This window comes from Bactrocera oleae, chromosome X (genome assembly GCF_042242935.1).
Source record: "Bactrocera oleae isolate idBacOlea1 chromosome X, idBacOlea1, whole genome shotgun sequence".
Classification (NCBI taxonomy): Eukaryota; Metazoa; Arthropoda; class Insecta; order Diptera; family Tephritidae; genus Bactrocera; species Bactrocera oleae.
Window position 1 is genome coordinate 27,912,269 of NC_091541.1, and position 24,168 is coordinate 27,936,436.

The 24,168-nt window shown below is 34.9% G+C and overlaps 1 protein-coding gene and 1 pseudogene across 1 annotated transcript in view; both read left to right on the forward strand.

Moving 5' to 3' along the window:
• FoxP (forkhead box P) overlaps positions 1-24,168 on the forward strand; it is an 88,141-nt gene that overhangs the window by 33,156 nt on the left and 30,817 nt on the right. The window contains exons 2-4 of the mRNA XM_070112724.1: positions 240-1,070; positions 2,555-3,640; positions 3,760-4,603. Coding sequence (XP_069968825.1) covers positions 240-1,070; positions 2,555-3,640; positions 3,760-4,603 — 2,761 coding nt within the window. The remainder of the gene's footprint in view (positions 1-239; positions 1,071-2,554; positions 3,641-3,759; positions 4,604-24,168) is intronic.
• Positions 4,607-13,163, forward strand: LOC138858174 (uncharacterized; annotated as a pseudogene).

A 24,168-nucleotide genomic window follows, 5' to 3' on the forward strand; every position in this document is an offset into this window, starting at 1 on the left:
GTAAACTGAATAAGAGAACATTATTTTTATAATCTGCTACTAATTGAAGCAAATGTTTTGGTTTTAAATTTTTCAATATTTTATATTTATTTATTTCTAACCCGAACTAGTGATTAATACCCATTGTTACATCTGGTATATTGATTACGGTTTTCATTGAGCTCAGATTTAGTTGGACTTAAGGTTTACAGTAGTTGTAAATGTGTGCACAATTAATTTATTTTACCATTACATTTCAGGCTGCATTTTAATTCGCGTAATGAAAGAACCCACAACAATTAATAAAAAACTACGTCAGTTTCGGAAAAAAAAAGTAAGTGCTGAAAATCAACCTTTCTCGATAAGCATCTACAAAAATATTGTAAATAAAGAGTCAAACTGGCAAAGAAAGCAACGTTTAAAAATTAAAAATAAACTGAAGCATTCAGCTCAAAAAACTCGAGACATTTTCAACAATCGCAAAAGTTATCAGGCTTTAATTAGGAGTCAAACAAAGTCATTGTCAACAAGAAACCTAAAACACAATAATTTAAATGAATCAAATGAAGATACAGTGGAATGGAACGTACCGTTCGTAGCACCGAGAAGGGCCTCAAATGAGATAGTAGAGCTTGATAACAGAGCTAGTCATATTTCAGCTCTCATTCAACTAGAATGCAATCAAGAAGAAAAATCAATTGAAATTGTTTCAGATAAGAAGCTAATAGCCTTTGATGGTTTATCGCAAGGCGAAGACTTAAGAAATAACAATGAAATTGCCAAAACTAAACACAAACCTAAGAATATAAATTTCAGTGTACAAAACTGTATATGCTGTAATAGTGATGCTTGCATGCGCATAGCCAAAAGATCCGCAGATTTTGACGTACGCAATAAACAAAGTTCTTTTGACTTGCCAAGCTCAAAGAAAATATATCACCATGATCATCACCAGACCTTTCTAAGGAACAAGACTCAACTTTTAAGGGAAACGCTTTCCACTATGCAACTACAACACCATTTGAGCGTACAACAACAAGAACTGATACAACAGCTACAATTAGTACAACGACAATATCTGATTCACCAAGGTATGTTTTTTATTCGCTTAGAGATCTGTCAAAAGTAAATTGAAATGTTCGAAAAGTTGTTTAGAGACAATTTCACTTGCCAGTGTGTTTTTACAACATATGACATTGAATTATTCTGCATTTTTAGCGCATAACCTACGATATCAAATTGTAGTTTGTCTCGTCCAGTTTTGGGATTTTTCTCCACGGCTGAACAAATTTTTTACCTTTCTATGTATTTGTGCAAAATATTTGATTAAAAATTCTTTAAATAATACATTAAATAGTTTTCCTAAATAAACGCTTGACTAAAGTATCAAAAAACTAAAACAGCTTATACTGTTATACTGCTACAAAGCTGTTTTAGTTTTTTGATACTTTAGTCAACTCCTCTGGCACAAAGTTTAAGTTTGAAAACACTTCAAGCGAATTGTTTTTGACGGATTGAGTGGATACCGATAATACCGAATTTTAAAACTTCAACCAAAATACAGTATAGTTAAAAGCCGTAATAGCGGTTTTTTATTGTCTAAATGCTATTAGTTGTAACGAATGTTTTAGGTCTACTAAGTTTTGAACGAAACGTTGAGCATTATCAGCAATTCTCGGTATTATAATAATTGAAAATAATTGGAAATAAATAATTAAAAATCACTGAAACAGGAATTTTCGAAGAAGAAAATTAAGTAAGTAATTAGCAAGAATAAAGTTAATTTATTTTTTTATTTTAAGTGCCATCATCCAAAGTACTTTCGCACGAATTTTATAAAATGTACTTGTCTTCAATGTATTGTAAAATATTTTTTATGTAACAGAGCTAATGTGTCATTCACTTCGTTTATTTAATTAATATCGGTTGACTGAAGTATGTTTAAAAACCAGGTTCTTCGACAATTATATATATTATACCTTAAGGGGTTAGGTGAAGCCAGAGACATAAAACCGACAATTTTAAATAATTTATTTTTGCACCGTTTGCGTTAAGCAATTCGTCTGAAATTGCCGATATTATGGGCGAACAACTCTTAATTTTTTCATCACAGTAATTCACCATGTCATAATGCACTGGTTCTTTGCAACTTTTTTTTGCCAAAAACTCGACTCATATCGTTCCGCAACCACCGTTTTTGCCTGATTTGGCTTCGTGCTACTTCTGGCTATTCAGATCAAAAATCAAAAAGCAAATGCGGAGACGATTGAGGTTCTACCGGAAAAAGACTATTCCGACTGTTTTGAGGACTGGAAAAAGGCATTGACAAAAGTGCGTTTTATCGGACGGAGATTACTTTCAAGGGGATAAAATTGATTTGGAAGAATAAACAAACAATGTACATTTTATATTATATTATTATTTATATGATAATTCACCTTACGTTTTAATCACAGTAGTACGTATGAATGTATTGGTTTTCATTAAAATTTTCTCAATGTGTTGAACGAAGAATTCAGTTCTACACTTCTGACAGTTATAAAAAATCTATATTTATCAAATGTATGTGTTACAGGCTTTGTCAAACCTTTACAATTGGACTTTCAACCTCAGCTAAATAAGTCATCGTCACCTTGTAGTAATTTGTTCAGTCATGAGCACCAGCAATTACGCTTGCAACATCAGGCTTCGAATACATTAACCAAATGTAATGAAACGTATTATGAAACAAATTATTTATTGCAACAGCATCAGCAGCAACAACAAATATATATGTCGCACGAAGCTAATTTGACAAAACCACTTAATGAATATCGGCTACGACAAAGCCAACAACAAATTGACGACGAGGATACAACGAACGAAAACAAGAATACTCAATTGAACATCAGTAATAACAACAACATAAACCACAATGCCGTACTAGATGTTTGCGAAAACAAGCAATTTATTAAGATTATTAATACATCTTTACAGGAGAAGCAGAAAACCAATGAAGAGCATACAGTAAGGAACCCAACATATAGGGAGAGCAATGATAGTAGTTTGTGTGGTGACTTTAAGCCTTCAATTCTGCATTGCATGGAAGGAGACGAACCATTATTACTGCAGCCAACTACACATTGTTCTTCTTCTACACATATTTGTAGTGCTGCTACTAGTTGTAATAGTTTTAAGCATTATCTACGTAGTACTAGAACCGACGATGATGGCAACAACAACAATCATAAAAAAATCTTCCATAATCATATACGCATTGCGCGGCAGCAACCTGACAAAGAGCAACACGAAAACACTATGAATATTATATCAGGAAACGAAAACGGCAATTATAGTTCTCGGCACACTAGCAACGTTTTTACAGAGGATGTGTCAATGCCACTTGAATCTGAAGATGATATAAATTTCGTGTCCCGCATACATTCTCGCAAGAATGACAAAATTTACAGCAGTACACAAGCTCAACAAAATACATTTATCTTACATTCCCAGCAAATGCATCGTAGTACACAATGTATGCAGTCCTCGTCGCCGTCTTCATCTATTGATGAACACAACAATGGCAATGAAAGCCAAAATTCGGCTGCTAATGAAATGGATGAGTTCACAACTTGGGCGAATCCCGTGGACCAAGTCAACAATATAACTGATGATATACATGGTGATTTTATTCAAATCCAGTGCTCATTGTGTATATGAATATATTTTGTACTTTAAATTTTGTTTTCTAATATTTTTATAAGTACAGTTGATTGTATTTGTGATTTTTTGTTTTCGTAGCATATATGCATTACCAACAGCGCGGCGCTAGTGCAAGAAGTCGAAGTAGATGTAGCAGCAATAGCAATCAAAATAGCAGTACTGACAATGGCAGTGAAAACCGTGATAATATCAAACGGCATACTTATCCCAGTGATAGTGCTGGCACGCAAATGGACGACGGCGCAGCAGTAGCGGCTAAGTCACCTATGCCGCAAAACCATAGGTCGCAGTCAGGGCACAAACTGGAAACAACACAGGTATCTACCATATGCCATATGGTTGATTCAACAGTGCACAACGCCACGTCGTCGTTATTACGGCTGAATCAAAAAATTCAGGAACAGTCGCAGCAACAAGAACATGTAGCACAAAAGGTAGCAGCGCTTGACCCTTTGCTAACACTGCCGCCGCCACCACTAATATTGTCGCCAATAACGACTCTGTCGCCTACAGTGGCTCCATCAAAGGGCATATCATCGACTATGCATGCAGCAGCAGCAGTAGCAGCAGCTGCATCGCATACACAAGCGCCACATCATAATGCAGCAGCAGCCGTAGCAGTAGCAGCTGCAGCGGCAGCTGCCGTAGCGGCAGCAAACAGTAGCTGCATAAGTGGTGCACCGATGACGCCAAATTTTGGTGGCCTGTTGGATGCAGTAAGTGGCAGCAGTGGCGGCAGCAACGATACTCATTGCATCAACTATAATGGCACAAACGCCACAACGGCAAGCCATGCCACAAACGCCAATAGCAACAAAAACACTTATAGCCCAAAGAAGTACTACCACCCGCTATATGCGCACGGAATATGCCGTTGGCCGGGCTGTGAGCTAACGCTTAATGACTTCGTCGCCTTCGTAAAGTAAGTGAAAGCTTAAAAGTAATACTGCAGTTACTCGTAAAAACATCATACTTTAAAATAGTTTGAAGAATGTACACATACAATTGTATATATAATATAATGCATGCTGATATATGGGCAGTGGTTGTAAAGCCATTGAGATTTACAATATGCTTTGCATATGTTGTAAATTACAGGAACAATCTAAAACTAATAATCACAAATATTTCCGAAATTCGAATACAACTTCATAAAAACTAAAACCCTGAGAAGTATTTTATAATTTGTTTCAGTTTCTATACATACTTAGTCCCCCTAAAGTGTCACTCATAAAATGCACACCAGAAGTAGGTAGACGTATACGTTCTCTCGTTCTGTTAACTGTATTCTTTTTACGTTAAGGTTGAGTGGTAATTAGATAAGTTACTCAGAGGTGTTAAAAATTTTTCGAACATCGAAAAACATAGTGGAGAACTCAGATAGATGCATTCGGTATCTATAATCGATAAATCAGGAGTTTCGTTAAAGTCATATGTTAATTGTTGATACACTGGAGACATATTGAACAAAGTGTATTAGTTATTATCTAACTTTCTTTTGTAACACCTAAAACATATGACGATTATAGACGAGACAAATTGATTACCGTCTGTCTGTTATTCCGTTAGCGCACTTCAGCGCGGTAATTGTATAAAGCAGAAAAAGCGTTAACCTCGGTTGCACCGAAGCTAAAATAGTCCTCACAGATGCATTTCTTATGGCATTAAAGGGTATAAAAAGGTATTTTTCTTGATTTTAACTAGGTCAGTTTGTAAGGCATGCTTGTATACTATAGTTGCTGGACAATTTCTCGCAGATTGTAGCGTTGCCTTGGGCAATAACCCATGCCGAATTTCGTGAGCATGATTTTGATCGTTCAGTTTGTCTGAAGAATTTGTTCGCAAATTGTAACGTCGCCTTTGTCAATAATCGATGTCGAATTTCGTTAAGAAATCTTGTTAAATAAAAAAGATTTCCATTCAAGGGCATGATTTTAATCGTTCAGTTTGTACGGCAGCTATATGCTATAGTGATTCGATTACGGCTGTTCCAACTAATAAGCATCTTCTTGGGGAGAAAAAAACGTGTGTGAGATTTCAGATCGGTATCTCAAAAACTCAAAGACTAGTTTACGTATATACAGACAGACAGACGAACATGGCTATGTTGAATCGACTCAGCTCGTCACGCTAATCAATTAGTTATATGTATATACTTTAAAGAGTCTCCGACGTTTCCTTCTGAGTGTTACATATTTCGTGGCAAACTGTTCAGGGAAAACGGTAAAGAATATTAAAAACCACAATAAAAGTAACACAGCAGGCTTACGTGTGCTTCAGGTCAGAATTAGACAAAGGGCGTGGTTTAAAAGATCCTAGCACTCTAATTACTTTACTTAACCTTGATTCAACCAAATTCGAATATTCTTCTTCTCATTCTACCCCTTTTCACAGCAAGGTGAAGCACATATAAATTAATACGAACTACTAACAATTTATTCAAGTTTGAATCAATCAGTTGTAAAGTAAAAGGTGTTACAAAAGTTTAAGTTACCACCACTAACTATGCATTTGTTAAAATTATTTGTTGTAACTGCAAAAACTTGCAGCACATTTTTCATAAGATATAATCCAAAATGAACGGCGTTTTGTTTCTAAATTATTACTTTATGCTGCAAACATTATACGTATTACAGTATAGACCTAGCAAAAGTTGGAGTTCTAATTTTGTTTTCTATTTTTTATTTAAAATAGGCAAAACTATTGTACAAATGGAATATTATATAAATAGTACAATAAAATTTATTTCTTTTCCTCCTTTAATATTATATATCTTAGGTGTATAAATATATATGTAATTATATACATAAGTGCATATAAATCTTTTCTAAAAGCTTAAACTTGATAAACGAAAATAAAGGAATCGCATTTATATGCATAGAAAAATGTTGATGTAGTAAAACTTCCTATCTTGCACAACTTTTGGACAGTGGAAAATATACAATATTTTCAGAATGCCATATACAAACAAATTTACAATAATATATTCAGTCAATCCAGGTTAAGTACCACCCGGCTTATGTGCCAATCACTCTTATCTGCCTGTGCCTTACTGCATCTCACGCCTTTTTTGTTTAATACACAGATATTATTCTATTAAGTACCATTCGTATATTTACCACACAATTTTGTGCTTCATTTAAAAATTTACTTACAAATTTTCCATATTATGTACCACTTCAAAAACCTTTATGTTATTTCTCACAATATGGCAGCGTAAATAATCAATTATTCAATAACATTACGTGTATCGTAATGAATATATAACAAACAGAACGTAAGTACCTTGTGGTACTTAAGCGGGCTTCCTTTAAGTGCCATTCCCTCAAATATCACAAAAAACTGCATCTTTGGTTGTCGCACTTAACTCCTCAACGGACATCTGAATACGAAGAAAGCGATATGTGAAAAAAATTCTGAATAGAGACATGGAAGAAAATATACTTTAAAACATCATAAAAATAATATTTAACGTTTACAATATTATGCATTTGAGTAGAGAAATTGAAGTTGTTGCAATCAACTATACAAGCGGTCCGCACGATCCGTAACACTGTTAATTCAGAGTTTGTGTGGTTTCACATGCGTTAAAATTTAATTATAATATATCATCTACTACAAATAAAACATTTTTGTTTATAACGCAATTTTTACATCTAGGAGCATGGGGTAAGTATTTTGTATTTTTTTCTTGTGTTGGATAAATATTAGAAATGTACATATCAATGTTTATACTTGCATATTTGTTTATATACTCAATTTATGGAAACTTGTAATATGCTAACTATTATTCTAATAAAAACAACAATAAAAACGAAAAAAAAACCAGAAAAAATTTGGTATTTGTAGTTTTACTAACAACTTTATACACATTAAACAAGTCGACGGACATACTGTTAGTACATAGTAGTCTAGACTCTAGGGCACTAGTTTAAAATATGGTAAAACATAATTTAAGTAAATGCATATTATTGGACCTTAAGAATTGTTTTCAACAAATAAACATATGTCAACCACTTTTTTTCACTGAAAGTCCACTTTTTAAAAGCAGCGGAAATTTCTATCACCTCATACGCTGTTGATTGTACGTTTTTTTCGTCAGGTAATGGAATATATGGGATGTGTTCAAAAGTAAACAGTGGCCGATCTTTCTCGCTTTTTCTCTGCGAGGAGTCTAACACCGTCCCCTACTAACTCCACAGCGACCATATTCACGAACTGGACGAAGGAGTACAGACTGGATCTTAATATCACAGTCGATGGACACTAAAATCCCGGCTGTCAACGACCCTAAGATTTTAGGCGTTACTCTTGACAGCCTGTTCTCCTTCCCTCCGTATACAACCGCGATTATTGTCAAAGTAGAAGGTTGCAACAAAGTCCTTAAGGGGTTACATCAATAATCTTATTTTACATAAAAAATTATTTAATTAAAATTTTTTTCTGTCTTAAAAAACACATTTAAAAAATAATTTCTGAGGTTTTCAAAAAAAAAATTAAAACTCCGCCATTGTAACGTCATTTCCGGTGACCCCTCGAAAAAAAGTGCGTCCGCGTTGTCAGCATAACACCTGACAGGATTATTTGAAATGGAAAAAAATATATGTGTTTTAGTTACGAGTTCAAATTGGAGTTTTGGCAGACCTTTTAAAAAAAAGAAATGTCGAGCAAATTTTACCGAAATTTTCATTTTTTTGGAAAATAGTTGTAATTGAAAAAAAAAATTCTCCGCCCAAGTACGAGTAAATTGTATCTCACACACCTGTTTAAAATTTCACCAAGATCGGTTGAGTAGTTCGCGAGAAATCTTGACAACCGACTTTGAAAACACAGTTTCGAGAAAAACGCTTTTAAAGTTTTAAGTGACAATATAGCTGATCTCGAGCCCGCAACTTTTCAAAGCTGTATCTCAAAAACTATTACTGATATCAACTTGAGAATTTGGGACAATATTCCAGAGATGTTATAAAATTAAATAAGACAATAACAAAATTTTTTTTTTTTTTTGAAGCCGGGAAACGCATGTAACCCCTTAAGTCGCTAGCCGGCAGCACCTGGGGAAAGACAAAGAAACGTTGTTGGCAACATACAAGGGAATCGACTAGCCGATCAGCACAAAGATACTTCAGACGTGTCAGAACACTGCACTCCGTACAATATGTCTCCTATTCCACTCCTCTCCAAGCAATTTCTGCTGGGATGTTTTCGTAGAAAATAATCTGCAGTCTTCTGCTTAAAGCGAAGCCGCCTATCTATCCAGAATAGAACCGGACATACAAAATATATATAAGTATATCCTAGCTGCAATGAGTCCCCGCATGACTATAACGCCTTTCCCTATGGTCTGACGCCGTCTAAATAGCACGTTTCCAAGGCCTTCCGTTAAATAACTCCGATAACAACCAACTTGAAAATTACGGGGATTACATAACCGCTACAACATCAACAACAATTCTAAATTTTCAATTTACAAAACGAATAAATTTTTCGCTTGGTACTCTGAAAAAGAGGTTTATAGACACTTCTAAAAAAGTCTGTCTATGTATGAGCACATATTTGTAACTGGAAGGTCCTCCGCCTTTCAGTTTTCTATTTTTTTTCTTATTATCAAATAGAAAAATTCAAATCTTGTTTCGTCGATTTTATCGAATTCAGGAGAAAAAAAGTCGATCAACATCGTGCATTGCCTACATAATTTCGAAAGAAATAAGGCCCTATGATGCCGCCATACCACAATCCGTACGGTTAATTTTTGGGGATGGAATTGCATTTCCTAAACAAGACGAGGATTTGACTCACCCCAATAGCGACAATTTTGTTTGTTGACGAAGCCAGTAAGCCAGAAATGGGACTCATCTGAGAAAATGAGCTCAAAGAGCTCTTACAGTAGACGGAGAACGTGAATTTGCGTAATAATCTTAAACAATTTCTAAGCCTTGTACCAAGGACAGGAAAAGATGGTAATCACTTGGTGCCAGGTCCGGACTATAAGGTGGGTGCATTAGGACCTCCCATCCGAGCTCCCGGAGATGGCCTCTTCTGGATGAGTGCTACCTTCAAGCGGTCCAGTTGTTGGCAGTAGAGGGCCGAATTTAGCGTTTGACCATAGTAGATGATTCCTTGCCAATCCCACCAAACACACAGCAAGACTTTTCTGGCCGTCAATCCGGTCTTGGCCACCGTCTGGGCCGCTTCCCCGAGCTTTGACCACGACCGTTTGCGCTCGATGTTGTCGTAAGTGACCCATTTTTCATCGCCAGTCACAATCCGCTTCAGAAACGGGTCGATTTTGTCGCGATTCAGCAACGATTTGCAGATGGAAATTCGGTCTATCCTGTTTTTTTGCGTTAGTTCGTGTGGCACCCAAACATCGAGCTTCTTTTTGAATCCGGCAAACGGTTTTCTGGCTTATCTTTAGTTCCTCAGCAATCAAATAAGTGCTCACGTGACGGTCTGTTTCCACTATTTCCATTATTTTATCGCAATTTTCGACGACAGGCCTCCCGACGCGTGGTGCATTTTTGACATTGAAATTACCGGAACAAAACCCAGCAAACCACTTATGTGCTGCAGTGCTAGTACTGTGAACAATAACGCCATCTCTTACATAAAAACCGAACAAACTTTTTACTTGACCTAATATTTGGACTCCAGCGTTGACACATCCCAACAGATTGATGGTCTTCACATGAAGATATAATATATGTATGTAAATAGTACTGGCTTGTTCTCAAACCATTTCGCACAAACAATATTATTATTGATTTTATATCAAACGGTGCTTTTGCATCTTGCTAATGCAATACGTCCAGTAGCTATTACGAATATGCCCATTACCTTCTACGAAATCAGAAGGCTTACCGATATAAACCAATTATCAAAGTAAACTTAAAATATTTATCCTTATGAATATCTATCCCCAAATATAGCACTATATCCGAAGATAATTCCAAGCGACCTTAAAAAAAGGATAGTAAATCTTTAAAATAAAATACTTTCAAACGGTATATACCCCCAAAGTTGGAAAATCGTTGAAATCGTCCCAATATGGAAAATCTTCATCAGAACTTACAAGCTATAGGCCTATTTCGCTGTTTTCTTGTTTAGGAAAAGTTTTGGAGAAAATAATCTCCAAACGTTTAATGTGGTACGCAGAGAAGCGGCGTAGACTAATCAGTCACAACCAAGTCGCATTCAGAAAGAATCAAGGTACAATGGATGCCCTTTTACACTTCGAGCACCATTCTTCCAAAATTATCTCGAACAAGGGGCACGTTACCTGCCTTAGCTTCGACTTTGAAAAAACGTATGATCGTATCGGACTTCATAAAGTTCTGAAACAATTAGCAAAATGGAAATTGGGACCAAAATGTTGCAACTACTTAAAATTTTTTTAACAAATCGAAGATTTCGGGTTAAAGGTCACAATCATTTTTCTCACTGTTTGCCTTTAGAAATTGGAGTTCCTCAAGGTTCCCCTTTGTCTGTGGTCATATTTATAATTGTATTTAATGAATTTAGCGAGATAATATCCAATTTCCTAGTCTACCACTGTATGTATGCAGACGACATTCTGATATTTTCAAAGCAACTCGATCTGAATAACATCAAATTAACTTTTACGGAAATACTTAATAATATATCTAACTGGTCGCTCACATCCGGGGCTAAGTTATCCTTAGATAAATGTAATATCTTACATATGTGTCGTAAAAGAAAATGTGATAGTATAACTTTCTCTTTTAATAACATAAAAATACCTACTGTCAATGAAATTAAAATTTTAGGATTAATTTTTGGCTCTAAGTTTAAGTTCAAAAAACATTGTTTATATATAAGAAAAAAACTTTTCGATAGGTTAAATATAATAAAATTTTTAGCTTCACGAATTCATTCTTTTGTTCATTCTACAATACTTGAGTGAGATCTTTACTACTCTCAATTATCGATTATGGACTACCAATATACGGATATTACGCCGGCATCGAGCTAAAGAAACTCTATGCGCCTTATCACATGGCAGTAAGACGTAGTCTTAGGGCATTCCCAACTTCCAGCACCAAAAGCATTCTCGCTGAATTCGGAAAGCCACACATTAACGAAAGATTGGAGATTAACACATTACGACTGATAACAAAGGTATATCTAGGCTCTAACCCGAATTTGGTCAACGACATACGTTCGGCCACCCGTAAAAAACGAACATCCAAGTTCCCATCAACAATACACCTAATTCTAAAGTACGTTGATGAACTTGATATTCACCTTTCACCCAAACGTTCGAAGATTAGCAAACATCCTCCATGGGCTCTAGACTCTTCTGTTATAGAAGACAAACTGATGACCTGGAACAGATAAACAAGAGTTTATGCAGCGCAAGACAGATCTCTATTCAGAAGGATGGAAATTCAGTTACACAGAGGGGTAAAAGCATTCCCACAACACCGCATATGCAGCGGTTTCCAAGAACTCGGAAATCTATAAAAATGGATTACTTTTATCACCATCTTCTGTTTTTACCGCAGAAGCATACGCAATAAAAGAAGCTATCCAATGGATCACGTCTTCCAAAGGTAAATATGTTATCTGTACCGACAGCCGACAACAGTCACAGCTATTCGAAATACATCCAACAGCAGCCCTCTAATCAGTGAAATTCAGGACAAATTGATTTATAGCCGAAATAAAATTAAAGTAATGTGGATTCCAGGACACTGTGGCATTCCAGGCAACGAATTTGCTGATAAAGAAGCTAAAAACGCCACTCTTAGTCCATGTATTTACGTGAGAACTAATGAAAGCAACGACATTGTGCGATTTGTTGAAAATTTCTCAAAGCTTAAAGCTAAAGCGGACTGGTATACTTACGACAACCGTTACCGGCTCGTTAATCCGGAACAAAGAAAAGCAGTATACCCCTCTAAATGCAGCATCCCGGAGAACAAAATTTTTACGCGACTCCGTTTAGGACACACTATTTTAACGCACCAACATATTCTGGACCGCAACATAACGCCTGGCTGCCGGCTATGCAACAGTCCAACAAATTCTATAGAACACATACTGAACATATGTCCTACCTTTCGTCATATAAGACGAGACTATGTCGAGTCTTCTCCTTCGAAACTTCTCAAAGAACCGTCAACTGCCAACATAAAAGAAATCTACAACTTCATCTCACGAGCCCAACTAAATCATCTCATCTAAAACCACCATAATAAAATTTTACCACAATTTTCCTATACTATTATACCCCTTAATTCTAAGCAGAAGCATAGACATTAGTATTTAAGTATAACCATAAGTATTAGTATACACTTGTACATACATATTCATAAGTAAAATCTCATACAAAAAAGTACAAGTAAAATTAAGCCCACAGCTGAAAGCCTTGTCGCTAGTGCTGTTATATTTTATAGGTAGTATAATTATTTATAATTGTATTTCCTTTAATAAAATAAAAATAATAAAAAAAATTCCAAGCCATGAGAAGGACAAGTGCCTTCGCGGACATAAGTATAGCGTAAAATCGTACACTAATAGCGATGTTCCCTACAGGACGTGCGAACGCGATTCGGTTTTAATTCGATTGAGTTCTTTATTTCAGTAATTTGATGATTTACCCTAAATCTTTTCCTAATGACTTTATCTAGTTGTAGTTTAGAAACATACCGGTCAGCTTGAAAGGATCATGATCATATCATGTTTGTCTTCACACGTCCTTTTGTCTACATTTACATTTTATTATTTTTTGGATTTTGAAAAAGAGGATCATGTTTTTAATAAATAATTTTTAACTTTAAAGGGTAAAAAACTTGATTAAAAATATCTCAATTTTTTTATTTTGAATGACGCAACAAATTCGATTTGGCTTTTTGAGTAGACATTACCAGCAAGTATACCCCAAAGTTCTCGACACCGTTATCAAGACTACATACAGGCAATTGCAGCAATTTAATGCCTTTTGAAGAAAAGATTACATTATCTTGCTGGAAAATGAACTATTTCTCAGGATAATTTTCAAAATATTATAAGTCACCAACCCATCTTTTAATAACTCTGTGTAGATTTCGGAGTTCATTTTCGTTGTAATAAACAAAATTGCGATGCATCAAAATACAAAAAGACTGCCCAAACCATTACAGTTCCTCCTCCCAAACTCCACTTCGAACGAACTCCGGCATGTTTGCTCAGATCATCTGTAACAGTCCAGGCCGTCCAAATTTAATTTTTTTTCATCCGAAAGAATAACAATATGCCATTCTTCACTTTAGGACATGTATCTTCGGGCGAATTCCAATCAAATTAATTTTTTTTTCATCCGAAAAAATAACACTATGTCATTCTTCACTTTAGCACATGTATGTATCTTCGGGAGAATTCCAATCGTTTTGTTCTATTAACATCAGTCTACCGCGGTTTTGACTACAGTTTTGTCCACTTTGGGTATGGTGCTCAAAACATGTGCGACATGACTGGGAGTGACGGAAGGTCTATTTTGTTCTTGATATGTCGAGAAGATAACATATTCTGAGAGAGTCACTTTTACCGAAAGCCGACATATATTCAAAAACGAGAAGCGCACAGGTAATTTTCAACGAAAAAGTATTTTAATGCACTATTAATTTTGGGATAAATTATTGTATATGGTTTCTTAAATTTTAAGCCACGCTCTAGGTCTCTGCCGTTAAAGTCAAGCTTCTTTGAGAAATAAAAAGTATATTAATTTAGAATGCGTGACATAAGAAAAAAAATGCCTCGCAATTAGGAAGGTTCCAAGCGTGGGGAATATATTATTGTTTTTTACTAAAATTGTTGCGAATTTAAAATTCATTGTTCGACGAAAGCGTAAATGGATTACAATCATATAATATTTGGTACCCTTAACTTACATTATAGGTCATAGACTAACTTTGTTCCATCACTTTATTTTGCTGCGTGTGCTTGCTACTGAAATTCACCTCATTAGCTCAAATGAGATACATATTATATATGTACTCAACCAAAAGGGCTAAATTTAATACCTATAGGATCAAAAATACTTCATTAGAGATATACCGTTTATAGAAAGGTATAGAGTAATTTCGTTTCTATTCAGCGATGAACCACATCCTAACTGAAAAATCCATTGAGTTTCATTAAAATATCACACATTTTGACTATAAACAGGTTGAAGTCAGATGGGAAGTCGGATCGCGTATATTTGGACTAGGAAAATATCTTGACGGATTACTTCAACTTTTGCCATTACTCAAAAATGCTCCTGAACATGTTTCCAAGCAATTTTATGAAGATAACTCACACACTGACCAAGATATTCGGCATAAAGTCTGCTAGAATTATAAAAATCAGTATAGAATACATGGGAGTTGAGGTAAGGATATTGAGTTGTAGTGTATCCAATATTATACGAAATTTACTTTTGTTAAGACCACTTATACCAGGTGTATCGATATGAAGTGAGCGAGCATTAATTTTTTTTAATGACTCTGACGCATTTATTTATAGATTTATCGCACTTTTAGTAGTTTTTAACAAAACCGTCATATAAGAAGTGTTCAGAATAATTATCTGATTTCATCCATTTTCATACTGTCGGAGGGAATAATAAAAACATTTGTTTTGAGCAAATTTTTTACTGACTTGGCTTTAGTTTTTCAGGAGATATGCACATTAAACCTATTAGAGGGCGAGACCACGCCAATTTTTAAAATCAAAGATGCCCCCCCAAATGCGATTCGTTTTTTCTTTAAAGCTTTAAAATAAGTAATACAATTTAAAATCTATTTAAACTAAGTCAGCTCAAGGTTGTGGTTGAGCCTTTTTGCTCTTTGGAAGGTTGAGAGATATTTCCTTTTCAAGAGGGTAGTATTATTTATAGGTAGTAAATACAAGTATTTTTGACTGGGACCATTATATTATATCAATGTTAGTTGTACAGGTTACGACCCCCAGAGTTGAATACTATACATCCAAATTGGCTTTATCCCCGCATTGTATAACAAAACTTTGTAGTCAAGCCTAAATTTAGAGCTTTTATTTTAAAGCCAGTTTAAATTTGCGGCTCTTATTATCATGCTAGTTATTTTGCTGGATCTATGTTTTCTCCATGTGAGCCTTCTGTTCAAGTGAATTCCCAGATAAGTTACATCATTTGCTTGTGGTCGTACTTTTATTGTTTTATTTTTATATAAAAGGCCGTTGTACGACACCTTATCAAGTGCCTGAGCTTCATCAAAGAATATTGCTGAACAGTACTCTGTGTGCTCAAATGCATTTCTGATTTCGTTTGTATTTCCATTTAAATACACGAAACCCGAATTGGTGAGTTGGAATTAAATAATTTTCATGGAGGCAAGGAGACATTTTTTATAGTAACATTGTTTCAAATATTTTGGTAGGAGGCTTAACGATCTGTAAGAAGACATTTGTGTTAAATCTTTCCCGGGTTTATCTATTATACAAGTAATTATGCGCGACTTTTTTCATTAATTTATGCATTCGCGAAGTAATTTTATCATGTCCTGGCGACTTTTTTGGATTCATCTCTTTTATGAGCCTTTTAAGCCACAACTTGAAGTCTTAACAGGCAAGAACGACTCGTTTTCAGTGTCCGGAAAAATTGGCAGATTAAATTTCTTTTTTGACAATTAGGCTGAAATAGCTTTTCTATGAGGTTTGCAAAGCAAATTGACTTTTCCTCTTCGCTCCGAGCCCAAACACGCTTTTCCAAGAGAGTTTTTTTGTTTGATGAATTTGGACTCAGTTTCTTTATATAGTTTTCAGTGTTGCATTCTTCTACACACTTAAGCGCTTTTCTTAATTTAATTCGTGTTTTCATAAACAAAAGAGGTTTTCACGCGAAAACTTGTGTTTTCATCCATACAAAATCTGTCAAACGAAACACAGTTTTCGCTGAAAACCCCTTGAAAACTTACATTCCACTCATTATAATCGGTGCCTGCTCTAGTTTAATCGATATTATTAGAAGACATATTTTGCCAGCCCTAAATGTCAGTTGACAATTTGTTTACATTCCATAATTCGCCTAAACGTACCCTACAAGAAACTACTGATGGGTTCACCAATACACTCACATTTGATATGTCAGTACTGTTAATTTACATTTGCATTTTTAAATTCAGAACTACCCACTGATTGGAGAAAGACGTACGCAGAGCTATTGAGAGGAGGGGATGGCATCAAGTGAAAATTTATTTTTATATCTTCATATTTTATTATATTTTTTGTTGCATATATTGAAGTATATTATTATTACTAATTTTGATTAAAAGTTTGAAATTTATTAAAGAAATAAAAATTATATTATCTACTGCGCAAAAGAATTTTTCACTTGTGATAGCGTTTCAGTCATAACTGACAATTTTCAGCTATGACGGATTTATGGTTAGCTTTGACTGTCATATTACCCATCAGATGACCGTCACTGTTCTTGTAGGGTACATAACAAATGCAAACAAATAGATGTGTGAACTGTCAATAAAAACTCATCGAAAACATACAATGTCGGTCAGAACGACTTTATTCCTACAATCCACAAATTGTGTTTTCAAGAGGATTTCAATTCGGTGCGAACATAGTATTAAATACAGCACACTTCAATTGCATATGAGTGAAAGGGGAGCAACCTACTTGCCATTTCCGTCTAGCTCGCCTTTTTTCAGTAACCAGCTTTTCCATTTCAGCGTTTGTGATTCTTCTGAGACCAGGTGGCTTGTTAATTTTGTTTTGTGTTGTTGAGACCGCTACTTAGTTATCGTTTATGCTTTTTTATACTCTCGCAACCTGTTGCTACAGAGTATAATAGTTTTGTTCACCTAACGGTTGTTTGTATCACCTAAAACTAATCGAGTTAGATATAGGGTTATATATACCTATATAAATGATCAGGATGAAAAGACGAGTTGAATTAAGTCACTGTCGCGATTTTTTTAAAGATATTGTTGTGCTTGATTGATTTCTAACCAACACTGCTGTTCCACCATGTGCCTTTCCATCTGGGGGATTTTTAACACAGAGCCTAAATACCAGTATAAAGAAATTGTTCTTGTTTGTTAGATGAGTTTCTGACAATAGCATCACATCTATATTTTTTTCACTTAGAAATCTAATTATCTCCAATTTGTGTTGGTTAACATAGTTGACATTCCATATACAAATATTTAGTTCGCTCATTTTTTACTTAAAAAGGTTTGCAAAATTTGGTTTCAAGCTTTGATTAAATCTTGAATCATGTTCTGTATTATAGACATAAATTGTCTTTATATACAAAGCAATCCCTGTAGTGTGATAACCTCCACAGTTACGACATTTTTTCGAAATCCTCTTTTTTAAGGGTACATTTGGACGTAAGATGTAAGTCACCATATACTACACGAACACTGTGCAGGGTTCAGTACATTGTCTCTTATGTGGTTCTTCAACTGTAACTCTTTGATGTGTGAAAATGGGTGAAATCTGGTGGCAAATCCGCCCACTTCCCATATAACAGTACTGTTAAAAACTACTAAAAGCGCGATAAATCAAGCACTAAACACGCCAGAGACATTTTATCTCTGGGATGGTATGAGATAACTTTATAGAAATCGCGTTCTATATTAGTCAGTGGGCGTGGCACCGCCCACTTTTAGGTGAAAACCCATATTTTGGGATCTGCTTAACCGATTTCAACCAAATTCGGTACCTGACATTATTTACATATCTCTATGTTCTAGTGTGAAAATGAGCGAAACCGGATTAAAACCACGCCTACTTCCCATATAACACCATTTTAAATTCCATCTGATTCTTGGACTTTCCACTATGCAAATCAGGCAACAATGACTGTATCGAGATAAAACTTTGCGTGAATTCACCAAAAACTAATCGAGTTAGATATATATAAATGTATATATAAATGATCAGGATGAAGAGAAATAAAAAGTATATTAATTTAGAATGCGTGACATAAGAAAAAAAATGCCTCGCAATTAGGAAGGTTCCAAGCGTGGGGAATATATTATTGTTTTTTACTAAAATTGTTGCGAATTTAAAATTCATTGTTCGACGAAAGCGTAAATGGATTACAATCATATAATATTTGGTACCCTTAACTTACATTATAGGTCATAGACTAACTTTGTTCCATCACTTTATTTTGCTGCGTGTGCTTGCTACTTAAATTCACCTCATTAGCTCAAATGAGATACATATTATATATGTACTCAACCAAAAGGGCTAAATTTAATACCTATAGGATCAAAAATACTTCATTAGAGATATACCGTTTATAGAAAGGTATAGAGTAATTTCGTTTCTATTCAGCGATGAACCACATCCTAACTGAAAAATCCATTGAGTTTCATTAAAATATCACACATTTTGACTATAAACAGGTTGAAGTCAGATGGGAAGTCGGATCGCGTATATTTGGACTAGGAAAATATCTTGACGGATTACTTCAACTTTTGCCATTACTCAAAAATACTCCTGAACATGTTTCCAAGCAATTTTATGAAGATAACTCACACACTGACCAAGATATTCGGCATAAAGTCTGCTAGAATTATAAAAATCAGTATAGAATACATGGGAGTTGAGGTAACGATATTGAGTTGTAGTGTATCCAATATTATACGAAATTTACTTTTGTTAAGACCACTTATACCAGGTGTATCGATATGAAGTGAGCGAGCATTAATTTTTTTTAATGACTCTGACGCATTTATTTATAGATTTATCGCACTTTTAGTAGTTTTTAACAAAACCGTCATATAAGAAGTGTTCAGAACAATTATCTGATTTCATCCATTTTCATACTGTCGGAGGGGATAATAAAAACATTTGTTTTGAGCAAATTTTTTACTGACTTGGCTTTAGTTTTTCAGGAGATATGCACATTAAGCCTATTAGAGGGCGAGACCACGCCAATTTTTAAAATCAAAGATGCCCCCCCCCCCCCCCAAATGCGATTCGTTTTTTCTTTAAAGCTTTAAAATAAGTAATACAATTTAAAATCTATTTAAACTAAATCAGCTCAAGGTTGTGGTTGAGCCTTTTTGCTCTTTGGAAGGTTGAGAGATATTTCCTTTTCAAGAGGGTAGTATTATTTATAGGTAGTAAATACAAGTATTTTTGACTGGGACCATTATATTATATCAATGTTAGTTGAACAGGTTACGACCCCCAGAGTTGAATACTATACATCCAAATTGGCTTTATCCCCGCATTGTATAACAAAACTTTGTAGTCAAGCCTAAATTTAGAGCTTTTATTTTAAAGCCAGTTTAAATTTGCGGCTCTTATTATCATGCTAGTTATTTTGCTGGATCTATGTTTTCTCCATGTGAGCCTTCTGTTCAAGTGAATTCCCAGATAAGTTACATCATTTGCTTGTGGTCGTACTTTTATTGTTTTATTTTTATATAAAAGGCCGTTGTACGACACCTTATCAAGTGCCTGAGCTTCATCAAAGAATATTGCTGAACAGTACTCTGTGTGCTCAAATGCATTTCTGATTTCGTTTGTATTTCCATTAAAATACACGAAACCCGAATTGGTGAGTTGGAATTAAATAATTTTCATGGAGGCAAGGAGACATTTTTTATAGTAACATTATTTCAAATATTTTGGTAGGAGGCTTAACGATCTGTAAGAAGACATTTGTGTTAAATCTTTCCCGGGTTTATCTATCATACAAGTAATTATGCGCGACTTTTTTCATTAATTTATGCATTCGCGAAGTAATTTTATCATGTCCTGGCGACTTTTTTGGATTCATCTCTTTTATGAGCCTTTTAAGCCACAACTTGAAGTCTTAACAACCAAGAACGACTCGTTTTCAGTGTCCGGAAAAATTGGCAGATTAAATTTCTTTTTTGGCAATTAGGCTGAAATAGCTTTTCTATGAGGTTTGCAAAGCAAATTGACTTTTCTTCTTCGCTCCGAGCCCAAACACGCTTTTCCAAGAGAGTTTTTTTGTTTGTTGAATTTGGACTCAGTTTCTTTATATAGTTTTCAGTGTTGCATTCTTCTACACACTTAAGCGCTTTTCTTAATTTAATTCGTGTTTTCATAAACAAAAGAGGTTTTCACGCGAAAACTTGTGTTTTCATCCATACAAAATCTGTCAAACGAAACACAGTTTTCGCTGAAAACCCCTTGAAAACTTACATTCCACTCATTATAATCGGTGCCTGCTCTAGTTTAATCGATATTATTAGAAGACATATTTTGCCAGCCCTAAATGTCAGTTGACAATTTGTTTACATTCCATAATTCGCCTAAACGTACCCTACAAGAAACTACTGATGGGTTCACCAATACACTCACATTTGATATGTCAGTACTGTTAATTTACATTTGCATTTTTAAATTCAGAACTACCCACTGATTGGAGAAAGACGTACGCAGAGCTATTGAGAGGAGGGGATGGCATCAAGTGAAAATTTATTTTTATATCTTCATATTTTATTATATTTTTTGTTGCATATATTGAAGTATATTATTATTACTAATTTTGATTAAAAGTTTGAAATTTATTAAAGAAATAAAAATTATATTATCTACTGCGCAAAAGAATTTTTCACTTGTGATAGCGTTTCAGTCATAACTGACAATTTTCAGCTATGACGGATTTATGGTTAGCTTTGACTGTCATATTACCCATCAGATGACCGTCACTGTTCTTGTAGGGTACATAACAAATGCAAACAAATAGATGTGTGAACTGTCAATAAAAACTCATCGAAAACATACAATGTCGGTCAGAACGACTTTATTCCTACAATCCACAAATTGTGTTTTCAAGAGGATTTCAATTCGGTGCGAACATAGTATTAAATACAGCACACTTCAATTGCATATGAGTGAAAGGGGAGCAACCTACTTGCCATTTCCGTCTAGCTCGCCTTTTTTCAGTAACAAGCTTTTCCATTTCAGCGTTTGTGATTCTTCTGAGACCAGGTGGCTTGTTAATTTTGTTTTGTGTTGTTGAGACCGCTACTTAGTTATCGTTTATGCTTTTTTATACTCTCGCAACCTGTTGCTACAGAGTATAATAGTTTTGTTCACCTAACGGTTGTTTGTATCACCTAAAACTAATCGAGTTAGATATAGGGTTATATATACCTATATAAATGATCAGGATGAAAAGACGAGTTGAATTAAGTCACTGTCGCGATTTTTTTAAAGATATTGTTGTGCTTAATTGATTTCTAACCAACACTGCTGTTCCACCATGTGCCTTTCCATCTGGGGGATTTTTAACACAGAGCCTAAATACCAGTATAAAGAAATTGTTCTTGTTTGTTAGATGAGTTTCTGACAATAGCATCACATCTATATTTTTTACACTTAGAAATCTAATTATCTCCAATTTGTGTTGGTTAACATAGTTGACATTCCATATACAAATATTTAGTTCGCTCATTTTTTACTTAAAAAGGTTTGCAAAATTTGGTTTCAAGCTTTGATTAAATCTTGAATCATGTTCTGTATTATAGACATAAATTGTCTTTATATACAAAGCAATCCCTGTAGTGTGATAACCTCCACAGTTACGACATTTTTTCGAAATCCTCTTTTTTAAGGGTACATTTGGACGTAAGATGTAAGTCACCATATACTACACGAACACTGTGCAGGGTTCAGTACATTGTCTCTTATGTGGTTCTTCAACTGTAACTCTTTGATGTAGAAGATATTTTAAATTGTAAGTTGGATGTGTCTCGTTTTTCTTAAGCTGGTTAGCATTTGGCATTAATTTACAACGTCACTTAGACAAAATAGCATTAGAGCTGCGTTCGCGTAAACATATTGGGGGCGGTTTGGCATTACTGACTGCGGCAGTACCCTTCGCAACGTTGTTTGACTCAACAAGGCAAATCTGTTGCCGTTTAGAGCTTCAGTCTTTAGAACACTCGGAGCGCTGGTTTGAAACTTTTTAGAATTGACCGCTGATTTTATTGTACTACAATACATTTTCTTTTTATATTAATGCAGCATTCAATACCAATTTGAACAGATTGTTTTTAAATTATGCACTCTCAACTTCTATTCTGTTTTTCTTCGCTGACCGTGCATTCACTGATACCTGCTCTCTTCTTGGTGCCTGTAAATTTGTTCTTGCCCCATTGTTTGCTTCTGCTGACGATGTCCTCTGCTGCGGCTCTTCTTCTATTAGACTCATTTTTGCCACCGTTTGATTTCTTGTTGCTTAGAGTTATTGCTGGCTCGACAAAACCGAAGTAGGCATTCAAATGTCTTGCTAGGAAGGCTGTATAGCACTCATGGTGGTTTTGAAAAAACAAAAAATAAAACTATTATTATGCTCAACAATGTTGCACGACTATAAAAATAGTTTAGTCCGGCTTTCTTTGTTGGCAATAGTCGCAATCCTATAGAGATCTGCGCTCTGCTTATATAATTTGTGGATATGTCGACCATATATAAGATAAGATATAAGGGGCGATAGAGGAATGACAGTTTTTCAGTGAATGACGGAGGGCAGATGGGAAGACTCAAACAGCTTCTGTGAAAATAAAGCCAAACACGATATGATATAAAATCCAGAGTCTATGCGGCGCACATGAAAAGGGCAATATGTTTAAGGAATTTAATAGAATCTCTCCAGATTATGTTAAAGGCAAGAAGGCTTATCATCTCTTTACTATTAGATGATTTAGAAGAAGAATGGCAGTAATAAAAGGTACCAAAAAATGTTCAGTTCTTAAACCAGACACCATATCCAATCCTTTAAGGCTTGATTAAGAAGACCAGAAATTGCATTGTTAGAATCAGCTGATTTGTAGCCTACTCATTCCGGTGAATTTTCTTTTTTATTAAAAATATTTTCAGAACTTAATAGTCCTCCACAAGATATGGTTATTCGGCAATGTTACTAATAAGAATAAAATAAAATGGAAATAATAGAAAAGGATTTTACCAACACTTACCGCTCAGAATAATTCTGTAAAATAAAAAGCTTATAAGCGATAATAAAAAGTGTTTTTTAGACATGCGATCGAAAGGCCAAATTTTCGACCAGGGCCGTATGTCAGAACTAACGCGCCGAGATTCTCTTCCAAGGTGTCTCGGGCTTATTTGCGTAGTCAAGCGACCTCACATAATCCCACAAAAATAGCCAGCTCTGTCTAACTCACTTCGTACACAAACTGTCGTGAATTTTAAATTACCATTCCGCGAATATCAAAACGGCAAACATAGGCAGTTAATTTCGATTAGAAGATGCTTTTGTTGCAATGCTGTATACAAATAAAAACGTTTTAAGGAAACATAAAGAAATGGCAGTAATAGATAAGAAGATTGTGGAGAAAAAATGCAAGCGGAATATGTACATGCATTGCATTATTGTCGCAGCTACTTAATTAATACTAGCATCGGTCAATATGACCGGTTTCAAAAACTCTTCACAAGTCTTTTATGTAAAACCTTACTTAATATTTTTTTAATATACCATTACTTTTT